This window comes from Neoarius graeffei, chromosome 23, assembly GCF_027579695.1.
Source record: "Neoarius graeffei isolate fNeoGra1 chromosome 23, fNeoGra1.pri, whole genome shotgun sequence".
NCBI lineage: Eukaryota > Metazoa > Chordata > Actinopteri > Siluriformes > Ariidae > Neoarius > Neoarius graeffei.
In genome coordinates this window covers 25,034,128-25,049,341 of record NC_083591.1, presented here as the reverse complement: position 1 = coordinate 25,049,341, position 15,214 = coordinate 25,034,128, and the positions used below count along the sequence as shown (strand labels likewise).

Genomic DNA, 15,214 nt, shown 5'->3' with positions numbered 1-15,214 from the left:
ATTTTTAATTTTTGTGTAGTTTGTTGGGCACCAGAGGAATGAGTTTAATATACAAGTAACCATAAAGCCTAAAAACAATCAGCCTGTGAACCTAACACACTGTTTCCTTTTTGTTCCTTCAGGACTTCATTGACCTGACGTTGTCCAAAACCCAGCGCAAAACCCCTACCGTGATTCACAAGCATTATCAGATTCATCGCATTCGCCACTTCTACATGCGCAAGGTTAAGTTCACACAACAGAACTACCACGACCGTCTCTCACAGATTATCATGGACTTCCCCAAGCTGGATGTGAGTTGCATAGTTGAAGCTTATTATTTGGTGTGTTTACTTGTGTACATGGGATGTTGTTAATAGTCTTTCTATGACAGTTTCTTTATTTAATTTTCTTTCTGTTCCCCCTCCATTTTTTTTTTTGCCTTTTTCTTTTTTTAATTCTTCTAGGATATTCACCCTTTTTATGCCGATCTGATGAATGTGTTGTATGATAAGGATCATTATAAACTTGCTCTGGGTCAGATCAACATTGCCAAGAACCTGATTGATAAGTAAGAATGCCCCCCCCCCAGATCACATTTCTTTTGTTTCATATTCTTTATTGTATTCATGGAAGGATTCTGGAATGACAGAGAAATTATGTAGAATGTGTTTGTGTGTAGTGTCGCCAAAGACTATGTGCGTCTGATGAAGTATGGTGACTCGCTGTATCGCTGCAAGCAGTTAAAGAGAGCAGCACTCGGACGCATGTGCACCATCTTGAAGAGGCAGAAACAGAGTCTGGAATATCTCGAACAAGGTACACACACTGACTCTCAGCTCATTTTCTAACCTGCTAAGACAGAGTGGAAACTGGCTGTGCAAAATGATTATGTAAAGGCCATCAGTGGTTTTCACATAATCATTTTAAAGGTTTTGACTGCAAAGTTGAATTCTGGACAAAAATGTTCCATTTCTATTGTTGTTGGAGTTTTGAGATGTGTTGCTGTTGCACACACTGTGTGTCCTGTGTGCAAATGCTTTGCCAAGATAAATTGTGTCCTGCATTGTACGATTCTGGAGATTGCAGAAGCAAGTGAGCAACAATATCATGTGATCACTGTGGGGCATGTTTGACCTCCTTTTAACCAAAACAAGTTTGCATGGTCAAACATGTCGGACTCCATTTTCCTGTCAGGGGAAAATAAAAAGGAAAGCCTGCCTAGTGAATGCAACTGCAAGATACAGCAAGGTTAGATGACATCATTTTTCTGGACTGATAGCTACATCATTCTAGCTAGTGCTTAGCTAGCTTAGCCTTAGAATGCATGGGCTCGACTCCGTGGAAGTGAGTATGGAGTTATACACCTAATGTTTTGATCTTGCAGAGAAAGAAACCATAACACAAAACTGGTAACGGAGAAGATGTACTTGTCTTTTGTTTTACAGATCTATTCATGGATGTCAACCACAAATTATATCTCTGCGACTCAAAACTCTCCAAGGTCGATGCAGAGTCATGATGTTTTCCACGTGTCGCCATCTTGTTGTGACTTAGTTCCATAATTATGCTAATTAGTTAAAGCTCCTTGTGTTCGACTGTTTCCGTGGGGCCATATTGTTTACCTCAAGAGGTAGGATATTCGGTCCCAAAACGGAGGAAAGTGACCCTCGGCACATGAATCACATCTTGTCCACATGATCTTGTTCTTGCGGGACATAGGAAAATTCCATGCACAATTAAAAAACAAACAACAACAACAAAAAAACTAAATTTCAGATGACTTTGCAGTCAATACCTTTTGAAATTTTTATTCATGTATCTATTATTTAGATTTCATCGTTTTAAATGAAATAAATGCAATTAATGCACTTGCTATTTTAGTTCGTCAGCATCTTTCTCGTCTGCCCACAATCGACCCAAACACCAGAACTCTTTTGCTCTGTGGGTACCCCAATGTTGGCAAGTCCAGCTTCATCAACAAGGTGTGTGAAGGAATGAATATTCTTTAAGTATGCTATTTATCCAGGTATAATGGTGTAAAATATTTCAGTGTTAAAATAACTTTGAGAGAGATTTTGTGGAGGTGTATGGACAAAAAATTAATGAGCATATAAATTAGGGTTGCTTCAGTTAACTATAATTTACCTATAAATATGACATTTGAAAGGGTACAACATTATCAAATGTTTAAACTGAGAAATTTTATTGTTTTTTGAAAAAAAAAATGCTCATTTTGAATTTGTCAGCAACACGTTTCAAAAAATTTGGGACAGGGGTATGTTTACCACTGTGTTGCACCACCTCTACTTTTAATAACCCTCTGTAAACGTTCAGGAACTGAGGAGGCCAGTTGTAGTTCTGAAAGAGAAATGTTGTCCCATTCTTGCCTGATATACAATTCCAGTTGCTCAATAGTTTGGGGTCTCCTTTATCATATTTTGCACTTCATAATGCATCAAGTGTTTTAAATGGGAGACAGGTCTGGACTGCAGGCAGGCCAGTTTAGCACCTGGACTCTTTTACTATGGAGCCATGCAGTTTTAGTATGTGCAGAAAGTGGTTTGGCATTGTTTTACTGAAAGAAGGAAGGCAAAAAGATTTTGTCTGGATGGCAGCATATTGCTCTGAAATGTGTATATATCATTCAGCAGTAATGATGCCTTCCCAGATGTACAAGCTACCCATGTCATGTGCACTAATGCACCCTCATACCATCACAGCTGCTGGCTTTTGAACTGTGCACTGGTAAGCTGGATGGTCCCTCTCTTCTTTAATACAAGAACGTGGTGTCCATGACTTCTGCAAAGAATTTCTACTTTTGATTCATCAGACCTTGGGACAATTTTCCACTTTGCCTCAGTCTATTGTAAAAGAGTTCAGGCCCAGAGAAGGTGGCAGTGTTTCTGGATATTGTTTATATATGGCTTTAACTTGCATTGGTGGGTGCAATAATGAACTGTTTTCACAGACAGTGGTTTTCTGAAATGTTTCTGAGCCCATACAGTGATTTACACTGCAGACACGTGTCTGCTTTTAATGCAGTGTTGCCTGAGGGCCTGAAGATCACAGGCATCTAATGCCAATTTTCAGCCTTGTCTCTTGCATAGAGATTTCTCCAGATTCTCTGAATCTTTTAATTATATTATGTACCAAAGATTATCCCCAAATTCTTTGGAATTTTTCATTGAGGAACATTATTCTTAAATTGTTTCTCTGTTTGCCCACTCAGTCTTTCACACAATGGTGAACCCCTCCCCATCTTTACTTCTGAAAGACTCAGCCTCTCTGGGATGCTCTGTTTATACCTAATCATGTTACTGACCTGTTGCCAACTAACTAAATTAGTTGTGTTTTTTTTTTTTTTTTTTTTTTTTAAAGCATTACACAATTTTTTCAGTCTTTTGTTGCCTCGTCCCAACTTTTCTGAAATGTGTTGCTGACATCAAATTCAAAATGAGCATATTTTTCATAAAAGCAATAAAACTTCTCAGGGGGGCAAATTTTGAAGATTTCATATTTTTTGGTACAATCTGGTGACCTTCTGGAGCTGCAATTGAGCCTTAAAAAGAAATGACAAGGCATTAATTAAGAGTAAATTATATTTTATTAGGCATTAACACATTTTATTTACTAACTTAATAAAATGTTATAAGTTTAAATTTAGTTTCTTATTCATTAACCAGAACTTTACAAATCACTGTAATTATCAATAAAATCTTCAAAAATTCCTGCAATAAAAGCAGAAACTTTTTAATTTATAATTTCTAGTGCACTTAAGACAAAAAAATACAAATTGCTGCAATCAAGTCCTATTACACAGAATACATCTTTACTATATACAACAAGGATAACAAATGAGATTCAGCCAACTCTGAAGATTAATATTATGAAATGTATACAACTAAAAATAATAGATACCTTTAACAAGTTTTGATTTTACGAAATATCCATAATGCAAATGTTACATCACAAAATGTTAGGAATCATTTTGATTCTGTTAAGTGCAATAAACAGGAGTTAAAAATAAGTGAAATTAAGTTACAAATGAAAGGAAATTTTCCTGTAGTTACTAGTTACTTGACATGTAAATACTGTAAACATTAGAGAAAAATTCAGTAATGGTGGTAGTTTATGAAAGTATTATTTAAGATAATGTAAATCTTGGCGAAAGAGAACCCAACCGAAAGAGTGAAAGTGATCATCATGCTGTTACCATGTGAAGGCTTTTATGAATGCGGAAGTGGGCTCTCAGCAGGCAGAGTCCAGTGTGACTGAGGAAGGTGACAGGTTTTATGTTTCATCTAATTTAAGTCATTTAAAAACCATATTTGCCAGTGGGCAACATAGGAAAGTGTAAAGTTTGTCAATATGTTTATCATACTTGTATGATAAACTCGTGAAGATATTTATCCAAATACATGACCTACTCATTCTATACCTGCCGAGCTTTGCCAATGATGCTCTTAAAACTCATAGTATTTTGCCTCCATTCAAGCCTCGTTTTGAAGTCTGACCAAGAACGCTACATTTTTGGCTGTAAATTTGATTTTCTTGATTTAACTTCCATATATGGAAAGCACGTGTGCCGGGCACGCCCCAGGAAACTGCTGACCATCGACAAAAATGTCCACAGAAATGCACAAAATTACTTCATAACCCAAATTTTGTGAAATTTTGTTGTTTTAGCACGGGTTAGTATAAAAAATTTATAGGCTGTGTTTGGGGAATTTATGGCTGTGTTTTTTAGAATTGGCTGTGTAAAACACTGCTGGACAGCCTGCTAGCTAAGCCTATGTGTGAAGTTAAGGTGTGTGTGTGTGTGTGTGTGTGTGTGTGTGTGTGTGTGTGTGTGTGTGTGTTTTTGTTTAAATTTTTTATTTTATTTATTTTTTGGTGCTATAACGTATGTGCTTATGCATGTAGGTCACGCGTGCAGATGTGGAAGTGCAGCCATATGCTTTCACCACTAAATCTCTGTTTGTGGGTCACATGGACTATAAGTACTTGCGCTGGCAGGTGAGTGTAATCTTTTTACAGAGTTACTTTTAAACAAATACAGTCCTCTCAAAGTTTCAGAACAGTAAGGGCAATCCTTTTGTTTTTTGCTATACACTGAAGACATCTGGGTTTGAGATTGAAAGATGCATATGAGACAATAGATTACAATTTCTCAATGTGTTAAACAACTTTGAACATGGCATCTTTTGTTTGAACCCACCTATTTTGCAAGTGATCAAAAATATCAGAAAACGTCACTGACGGGTGTTTCTTATTGCCCAGGTGTGCCCTGTTAGATTGACTGTTTAAACAATAAATAACTCTGAATGTCTACTCTTTGTTTGAGCCCTGAAGACTGCATTGTCACAGTCTAACTTTGTACTGGACAAGATTTGGAAGATACACGGGAGTTGCGGTATAACAAATATAATTTATTTATAAAATACTATATTTACAGAATTGTAGATCTACAAACAAAAACACAAACAAACTAAAGAAGCAGAGCTATGCCCTGGCCAGCGTTAGGCCTGCAATCCAGCAGACACCGAGCGAAATGCCAGCATCGGGAGAGAGGGAGGGTAGACTGGCAGCCATCCATTTTGAAACAGTCAGCCTCCACCGGGCCCTTGGTGTCGACCAACCAGCAGCCAGCCTGGCTTCCTCGTCCAACTCCACCTATTAAACGAAACTACAGAGGGACCCCTGGTGCCCTGGTGGAGCTCTGCACCTCTGCATGGGAGAGATCCCACGGCCACCCTACCGGGCCGTGACACCCCCCTCCATAAGGGCAGAGCTCACACCAGGAAGCACAACACGGGGTACCACGAAAACAGCAGAATTCAGGTTAAATAACAAAACAAAACCACCACGAAGCAATACAATACTCAATAATATAGTCTAACAAATCACAGTGAAACCCAACCACCACCGCAATAATTCAATCATTATTGTGCAATGCTACTTATGTACAATATGTACGGTACAGGGTGCATGTATCTGTATGACTGTATGTATGGACGCGTGCTATGACCCACCCAATTTTGGAGACTCACCCATGTCTAACTACCACCTCCATCTATCAACCCAGCAACCCCTGGTACCTAGAGGAGCGGTTTAAGAGTGGAAGACAGAGCGCAGAATAGACAAGGGAGAACCACCACAGAGTTATCATAGACACACCAGCAGTCACTGGCAAGCCGCCCATGATAAGGCGTCAGCCACAATGTTATCCTTTCCCTTAATGTGGTGAATCTCTAAACAATATGACTGCAAGAACAAAAACCATCTCATCAGTCTACGATTTGGACAGGACAATGAATTAAGGAAAACCAGTGGATTATGGTCTGTATAGACCACCAAAGGAGCAGCAGAGTCTACGTACACTTCAAAGTGCTGCAGTGACCACACCAGTGCCAGCGCCTCCTTCTCAATTACAGAGTAGTTTAACTGATGGCTGTTAAATTTCCTTGAGAAGTAACTCTCAGGACGCTGCACCCCATTATCATCAGATTGAACCAGCACCGCACCTGCTCCACGGTCACTGGCGTCCACCTGCAGTTCAAAGGGGCGATCCACATGTGGAGCTGCAAGGACAGGGGCAGCACAGAGGAGACTTTTAACATTGTCGAATGCCTGTTGGCAAGAAGTTGACCAGATATATTTAGCTTTTGCCTTTAACAGGTCTGTCAGGGGTGCCACCACTGCAGAAAAATTCCTACAAAAACTGCGGTAGTACCCTACCAGACCCAGAAAACACATCAGATCTTTCTTGGTCGCTGGGACAGGGTATTGCCCTATCGCAGCAACCTTCTCCTGTACCGGTTGAACCTGGCCTTGGCCAACTTGCTTACCCAGATATGAGACAGTCGCCTTGGCAAACTCACACTTTGCCAAGTTGACTGTCAGATTGGCATCACGCAAGCGGTCAAAAAGTTGACGAATCTGGACGACATGGTTTTCCCAGGTGTTACTATGGACCACCACATCGTCCAGGTACACTGAACAGCCCTCTATGCCTCCGACAACGGCGTTCATCAAACGTTGAAACATTGCCGGAGCGTTCCGAAGTACAAAACTCATAACTGAGTAAGAGAATAAACCAAAAGGAGTTAAAAATGAAGATATCTCTCTCGCACGGGGAGTCAAGGGGACCTGCCAATAGCCTTTCAGCAAGTCAAACTTGCTGACGAAGACAGCGGACCCAACACGGTCTACGCAATCTTCGATCCGCGGCAACGGATAGGCATCTGGCTTCGTCACACTGTTAACTTTCCGATAGTCTGTACAGAACCTCGGACTTTTGTCAGCTTTATCCACAATTAAACAGGGAGAAGCCCAACCAGATGATGACTGCTGAGCAATGCCATTATCAAGCATATACTTCACCTCAGACTCCATTACCTGACGCTTTTGCTCTGACACTCTGTAGAAGCGTTGCCGGATAGGCTTTGCCTCCCCAACATCGATGTCATGCTCTATAAGTGTAGTGCGAGAAGGGACATCATTAAACAAACATGGATATTCCCTAATTAGAGCACACAGCTCAGCTGAGCACTCAGGAGACAAGTACCCGAAGGCAGAATCAAGACAAGACAGGGTCTTAGAGTTCTTAAGTCGACCCCGTAATCTACATTCATCCGGAGCCATCACCCCATCATCTAATCCCACCACCTCACCAGCCAAATACTCTCTCACCATATTCACCGTGAGTGCAGGACTAGCACTAGGCTGCACACCCTCCCCTGCCACAGAAGAATGTGCCTCCCAAGAAAAATAGGGTTTTAGTAGATTCACATGGGACACTTGATTCTTACGCCTACGACCTGGAGTCTCCACCAAATAATTTAAATCAGACAACTTGCGAAGAACAGTCAAGGGTCCAAAAAATTTTGCCTGAAACGGGGAATTCACAACAGGAAGCAGGGCAAGGACCTGATCACCAGGACTAAACTCACGTACCTCCACTTTCCTGTCATATAGACGTTTCATCTTGACCTGGAAGGAGGTCAACAGCTTCCGAGCTTTTTCCCCAGCCAAGAATAAACGGTGCCTGAAACCATTCACATAATCGATAATGTTCTGAGGAGGCTCAGGGAGTGCCACAGAATCAGCAAGTAAGGCCAACGGCCCACGTACAGTGTGGCCAAAGACTAAGTCGTTCGGACTGAAACCCGTACTCTCTTGCACAACCTCCCTCGCGGCTAACAAGAGCCAGGGTAACCCCTCCTCCCAGTCTTCCCCTAGTTGAACACAACAGCTACATAACAGAGACTTTAACGTCTGGTGAAAACGCTCTAAAGCGCCTTGACTCTCCGCATGATATGCAGAAGACTGACTCTGTTGAACACGAAGCTGCTGCAGCACCTGAGAGAACATCTTCGAGGAGAAGTTTGACCCACGGTCGCTCTGTATAACCTTCGGAATACCAAAGATAGATATGAACTGCGTTAGGGCCTTAACCACCAACTTGGTCTTAATGACCCGCAGAGGATATGCAGCAGGGTATCTGGTGGCCTGACACATTACTGTAAGCAAATACTTACAACCTGAGTTAGAAGTAGGTATTTGTCCGACACAGTCAATGATCAGATATTCAAATGGTTGAGCTATAGCTGGAATAGGTGATAGGGGAGCTGGACTAATAGTCTGATTAGGTTTCCCTGTCACCTGGCAGGTATGGCAAGTCTTAATATAGGCAGACACATCACGTTTCAGATGGGGCCAAAAGAAATACCTCAGCATATTCTCGTAGGTTTTCCGGACACCCATATGCCCAGACTGATCGTGAGATGTATGCAGAACTTCCTCCCGAAACTTCTGAGGGACCACAATCTGAAACACAGCCTCACCAAGAAAATCTTGTCCATGCGGCACCCATTTTCTCACCAAAAGCCCATCCTGCAATAAATACCCCCTGCTAGCACTATCCACATCACCCTTAGACAGAACTCGATCAAAACTCACTAATTGTTGGATCAGCTCTTTGTTCAGATGCCAATTCACTGCGGGAGCCAAACAATGAGCTAGAAACAGACACATGAGACACATTCAATTCGTCAACAGGGTCATCAGCCTCTAATTCAGACTTGGCTCCAGCCATGGCACGGGTAACCGCATATGCTGAAAAAACCTCCGAAAAAGACTGAGCGTCTTCATCAGGCCTATTGGAAAGAGGAGTAGCAGCTACCACCAAAGATGGCAAATGGGCAAACACCTGGCTACCAGCCAACTGGTTCCCCAACAGACCATGAACACCCTGAACCAGCAAAGCAGGGCGAACACCCATAGTGACTTCCCCTTTAACAAACCCACAGTCCAGCATCAGCCTGTGTACAGGCACAGGTAACACATTCAACCCTATACCACATATCAGTATTCTATCCCCAGTATCTGAACACTGAGAAAATGGTAAGACAGAACCCACCACAAAAGAGTCGAATGAACCTGTATCCCGAAGAATCTTTACCGGGACTCGTGCACCACCCGCCACCAATGATACAAAGCCTTCAGACACAAAAGCGGAAAAATCTGGACCTTCTGGGCCAACACTCACCAGCTCCTGAGAAGAAACACAGGGAGAGGCACAGAGAGAAGCACAAGGACATGAATGAGAAGAGTCTGACTTCACATTAATAACTCCAACATTAGTTGGAGCTACTGGGGCTTCCATAGGGGCAGCAGCCATAACAGGTTTTGCCTGGGCAGCTAATGCATTCATTGCTTTACCTTTCTTCGGACAATCTGACTTATAATGTCCTCTATTTTTGCAATAATTGCATATTTTATTGCGGTCATAAAAACTCTGAACAGACTTATGGTCATTATGCTTACCAGATGATGTTACTTCCTCCACACGATTGTTTACAGGGGAAAACGGACTGGAACAGCTTTTAAACTCACCTTCTTTAAAAGAGAAAGATCTAGTAGGATCTCCTTTAAAGGCACCCTGGGTTTTATACTCACGCTCACGATGCACCAAAGTGTATTCATCAGCCAACTGGGCAGCTTCAGAGGCAGTTTTCACTTGATGTTCACTGACATATGTGGCTATACAACTAGGTAAAGTGTTCTTAAATTGCTCCAAGACAACCAGATCACACAACGCTCCATAATCAGTAACTTCAAGAGATGAGCGCCACCTATTAAAGTGTTTTGTTAATTCCCTAGCAAACTCCATGTGAGTCTGCTTTTCAGACCGCTTCCAAGTCCTAAATTTTAGGCCAAGTTTACATTAGACCGTATCTGTCTCGTTTTCTTCGCGGATGCACTGTCCATTCACATTAAAACGCCGGGAAACGGGAATCCGCCAGAGCCCACGTATTCAATCCAGTTCGTGTCTGGTCCGGTGCTGTGTAAACATTGAGGATACGCGGATACGCTGTGCTGAGCTCTAGCTGACGTCGTCATTGGACAACGTCACTGTGACATCCACCTTCCTGATTCGCTGGCGTTGGGATCTCACACACAGCGGCTCAGTCCCGAATCACTGCTCGTGCGTTTCACTCGCGCGCTCTGTGAGCTGCGCAGGGCCGGAGTGCGCACCCTCCAGAGGGCACTTGCTGTTCAGGGCGGAGTGATTTGGAGCGCAGGAGGAAGCGCTGAGCCGCACTGAGGTTTATTTACACATTTCAACCTCCTTCAGGTGCTTAAACTCAGTGAGAACATGAACATCACAGCCAGGTGTGTTTATCTGCTGGAGAAGGTGTTCGCTTGCCATCCTTCCACTTGCAAGTGGTGAGTGACTTGCGCATGCCCGATATGCACTGGGATCATGTGACGTGCCGTCTAATTAGTCATGTGATTAGCGTATCCGTGTATTGGCGTTGCTGTGTGCACGCGAATCGTGTATTGGCGTTGCTGTGTGTACGCGAATCGTTTTAAAAACGTTAATCTAATGATCCGCTGATTCGAAATAATGTAAACAGGGCCTTAATCGATAAGCTTCTGGAATCAATTCATAGGCCTTTAAAACAGCTGCCTTAACTGATGCATAAACTCTGCTTTCAGCGACTGAGAGCGCACAATAAGCCTCTTGAGCTTTTCTAGTCAAAGTACTTTGCAACAACAATGTGCATTCAGCATCAGACCATCCCCTATTGTCTGCCATATGCTCAAACAGTGGAAAAAAAGGTGTCTGGATCTCGATCAGAAAACTGAGGAACTAACTTCATATTACCTGAAACATCAAAGGAACGTACAACTCCTTGACCAGCCCCACCCTGTATGGCTAGATGGCGCATTCGTTCCTCTATCTCCAGTCTCTTTACCTCATTCTGCCTGATTTCCACCTCCAATTCCAACAATGTTTTGCGCTCCTCATAAGACAGCCCTCCCGAACTATCCAAAGCTCCAGCCTGTGAACTGGACTCTGCGGCATTTCCTTGCCCCATACTATCCAAATCTCTAGCAGCTGCCTGTGAAGTTGACTCTTCGAGATCTTCTCGCTTCAGATTGAGCGCCTCCCTTAGAATGCGCTTCATGTTTTCAGTCATACGCTTATCACCCACATCAATTTTATAATGTCCAGCGAGTGCTACAACCTCTTCATGTGAACACACATTTAATAATTCCACAGATGGCGCAGCCAAGAAATCATTAACATTCTTAGTTGGTTCCATGATTTAACTAAAGCTGTGCAACGTTAAAACTATGCTACAGAATGATGCTCTTACAACACGCTGCTAAACCCCCACACAGGCCAGCAGGTTGCTGTGTTTGCCCCCTCTAACTACCTAACCAAAAAAACTAATTAAACTTCCCCCTAACTCTTCAGGTGCTCGGCGGCGGGTATTAACACTGAATACGTATGCTCGGCAAGCAACTAATAATTAGCGACTCACCCGCAGCATCGGCTGTGCTCCCGAGACAACTGCTCCAACCACCGATAACACCACACTACAAACCCCCCAGGACGAACTCCAAAGGGAATCCGCCCCTAACCTAACAGGGAGAAAACACTGCAATACACAGATAGGCCCAATGCAGCAAGCAGCAGGCTAAGCTAGCACCATTAAAATAACGGGAAAGCTCACCTAGAAGAAACATTCACAGGTTACAAACAATCGAATCATACCCCTGTACCACAGCTCTTACTGTTAACAGACTATGGAATAAACTATCCCATAACAGGTAGCATTGCATACTACTACAGCTTTTTAAACAGGCTACTGACATACACAAACACATTGTACTAACAAGTAGCATTACTCAAATATATCTCGCAACAAAGCTCATTATATCAAAACAGGCTACCGGGACAAAAGAAATCCCTACAAACGGCAGCATTAACCAATTCACAACATAAACAAGCTACGCGCAACACTTACCCATGCTGTCATCTTCCAAACAAACGTAGCTAGCAGCATGTCCCAAACAAACTATACTTCTACTACTAAACAGACTCTACGCACTACGGCTGACGTCACGCCACGTAGAGTCATTCATAAATCCAGGCTACTGAAACAAACATTGACACTAATGTCTAGGCCGGATTCTTAAACTATCGAGCCCCCATTTGTCACAGTCTAACTTTGTACTGGACAAGATTTGGAAGATACACGGGAGTTGCGGTATAACAAATATAATTTATTTATAAAAATACTATATTTACAGAATTGTAGATCTACAAACAAAAACACAAACAAACTAAAGAAGCAGAGCTACGCCCTGGCCAGCGTTAGGCCTGCAATCCAGCAGGCACCGAGCGAAACGCTAGCGTCGGGAGAGAGGGAGGGTAGACTGGCAGCCATCCATTTTGAAACAGTCAGCCTCCACCGGGCCCTTGGTGTCGACCAACCAGCAGCCAGCCTGGCTTCCTCGTCCAACTCCACCTATTAAACGAAACTACAGAGGGACCCCTGGTGCCCTGGTGGAGCTCTGCACCTCTGCATGGGAGAGATCCCATGGCCACCCTACCGGGCCGTGACAGCATTTGTTGTTAAAAACGATAAACCATCATGAACAAAGAGTTATGAATGGGAGAAAGGTAAGCCATTTTGAAGCTGAGGAAAGGTGGAAAATCGATAACATTTGGGCATAGCCAATACAATTTGGAATGTCCTGAAAAAGAAAGCAACCAGTGGTTTGTTAACCAGACATGGAACAGGTTGGCCAAGAAACTTCAGTAGGAACATTATGAAAAACCCAAAAACAAGTCAGTGACATCACCAGCACCCTCCACAGGGCGAGTGTGTAGAAATATTGGAAACCATTCATCAACAGAGAGAATTGGAAGGGCAGATTGGAATTTGTAGAGAGATACAGAGATGAGCTACAAAAGTTCTGTAAACAAGATTAATTTCTAAGTTATGGAAAGGCCAAAGTTTGGAGAAAGAAATGATCTGCTCATAATCAAAAACATACAAGCTCATAAGTCAACCTTGTTTGAGGTAGTGCCATGGTTTGGGCTTGCGTGGCTGCTTCTGGAACAGGTTCACTAATCTTTTTGGTGTTACTCTTGATCTCATTCTCATTATCTCTAGCCGCTTTATCCTGTTCTACAGGGTCGCAGGCGAGCTGGAGCCTATCCCAGCTGACTATGGGCGAAAGGCAGGGTACACCCTGGACAAGTCGCCAGGTCATCACAGGGCTGACACATAGACACAGACAACCATTCACACTCACATTCACACCTACGGTCAATTTAGAGTCACCAGTTAACTTAACCTGCATGTCTTTGGACTGTGGGGGAAACCGGAGCACCCGGAGGAAACCCACGCGGACACGGGGAGAACATGTAAACTCCACACAGAAAGGCCCTTGCCGGCCATGGGGCTTGAACCTGGACCGTCTTGCTGTGAGGCGACAGCGCTAACCACTACACCACCGTGCCGCCCCATTACTTTTGATGTTGGGCAAAATTAATTCAGAATTCTACAGGAACATTGCTGAGTTGCAGAAAAATGTGTCTTTGGTGGAACATCTCACAACTAATTAGGTTAATTGGCAACAGGTCAGTAAAATGATTGGTATGAAAAGAGCATCCCAGAAAGCCTGAATCTCTCAGACTTTGTTCACATTACAAACCTTATAGAGCACTTCTGATTTTTTTTTTCCTCGCTCGGATTTGCCTATTGTTACGGACTAGTTAAGTTTAAGGGTCAGTGGTCATCAATACTAGTCCTAACCTGAAATGTGTATAAAGGAAATGAGGAAAGGAAAAGATATAGCTGGAACTGGTTTCTAGGACTAGAGGCACAGTGATGTGGTTAGCTTACCTGGGCAGCAGCTGACAGGTCTATTAACATTTCCCTCGGCGAAAGCCTTGACCGTACTGATTGTTGCGTGCGTGAGAGACATACCCCAATAATGTCTTCTCGTTCAGTTGAGATTGTGGTTGTTGGATTCCAACAAAATTAACAAACTACCATATTTTCCGGACTATACGTCACTCCGGAGTTTAAGTCGCATCAGCCAAAAAATGCATTATGAAGACGAGAAAACATATATACGTCGCACCGGACTACAAGTCGCACTTTTTTGAAGGGTTATTCTATCCATAGAATCTGTGATTCTATCTGATAAGCGGCGCGTGGTTACTGCGCGACTGCATTGTTTATTTAATAAACGAACAGCTGAGCAGTGATAACGCGCCCTTTGCCCTGTAAGTAGCCTAGTCTGATTATTTTAAATATCTACTACTATCTTTAATACTATCACTATCGTTATTACTAATAGCCTATATTATTATTATTATTATTATTATTATAACTAATATTAGTAGCCTATTACTGATGCATTAATCAGTTTGCTTTTAGAATATTTTTACCGGTAGGGCTTATTATCGCCCCATGGCTCTTTCATCTTTGTTATTAAAGCTGTAGTCATCATCGCGGAGTGTCATTCTTCATTTTTGTCGAATTTTATTTCATCAAATCAGAGGCCAAGTAGGCTATAGGTATATCATCTCCAAAGACAGGTACGGTAGTAAAAACAACCGTCTAGTGAAAAAAAACCAACAACAACCGATCAGAGAAAAAAACAGGCAGAAAGTGCGCCTGTCAGTTAACGTCATATCAGATAAAAACATTAAACGTTATTCAGACCATTAACACCATAACATCAGAGACGAAGAATAAAGTTCATCTTGGAAGGAGAGTTATTTTTAAAAATGCAAAACAAAATCATTTATGATAGCCCAGAGAAAAACTGGCTGAATATGTACCGTAACATCAAGTTATTCAATAGCCTATAGGCCTAAAATCATTACATAACTTATTTAAATAACTATAGGCCT

At 42.5% G+C, this 15,214-nt stretch overlaps 1 protein-coding gene across 1 annotated transcript in view; it reads left to right on the top strand.

The window, feature by feature from the left end:
• Nucleotides 1–15,214, top strand: part of gtpbp4 (GTP binding protein 4) — a 71,498-nt gene that overhangs the window by 17,144 nt on the left and 39,140 nt on the right. Inside the window, exons 2-6 of the mRNA XM_060905960.1 lie at nt 123–293; nt 447–550; nt 662–798; nt 1,864–1,964; nt 4,906–4,998. Coding sequence (XP_060761943.1) covers nt 123–293; nt 447–550; nt 662–798; nt 1,864–1,964; nt 4,906–4,998 — 606 coding nt within the window. The remainder of the gene's footprint in view (nt 1–122; nt 294–446; nt 551–661; nt 799–1,863; nt 1,965–4,905; nt 4,999–15,214) is intronic.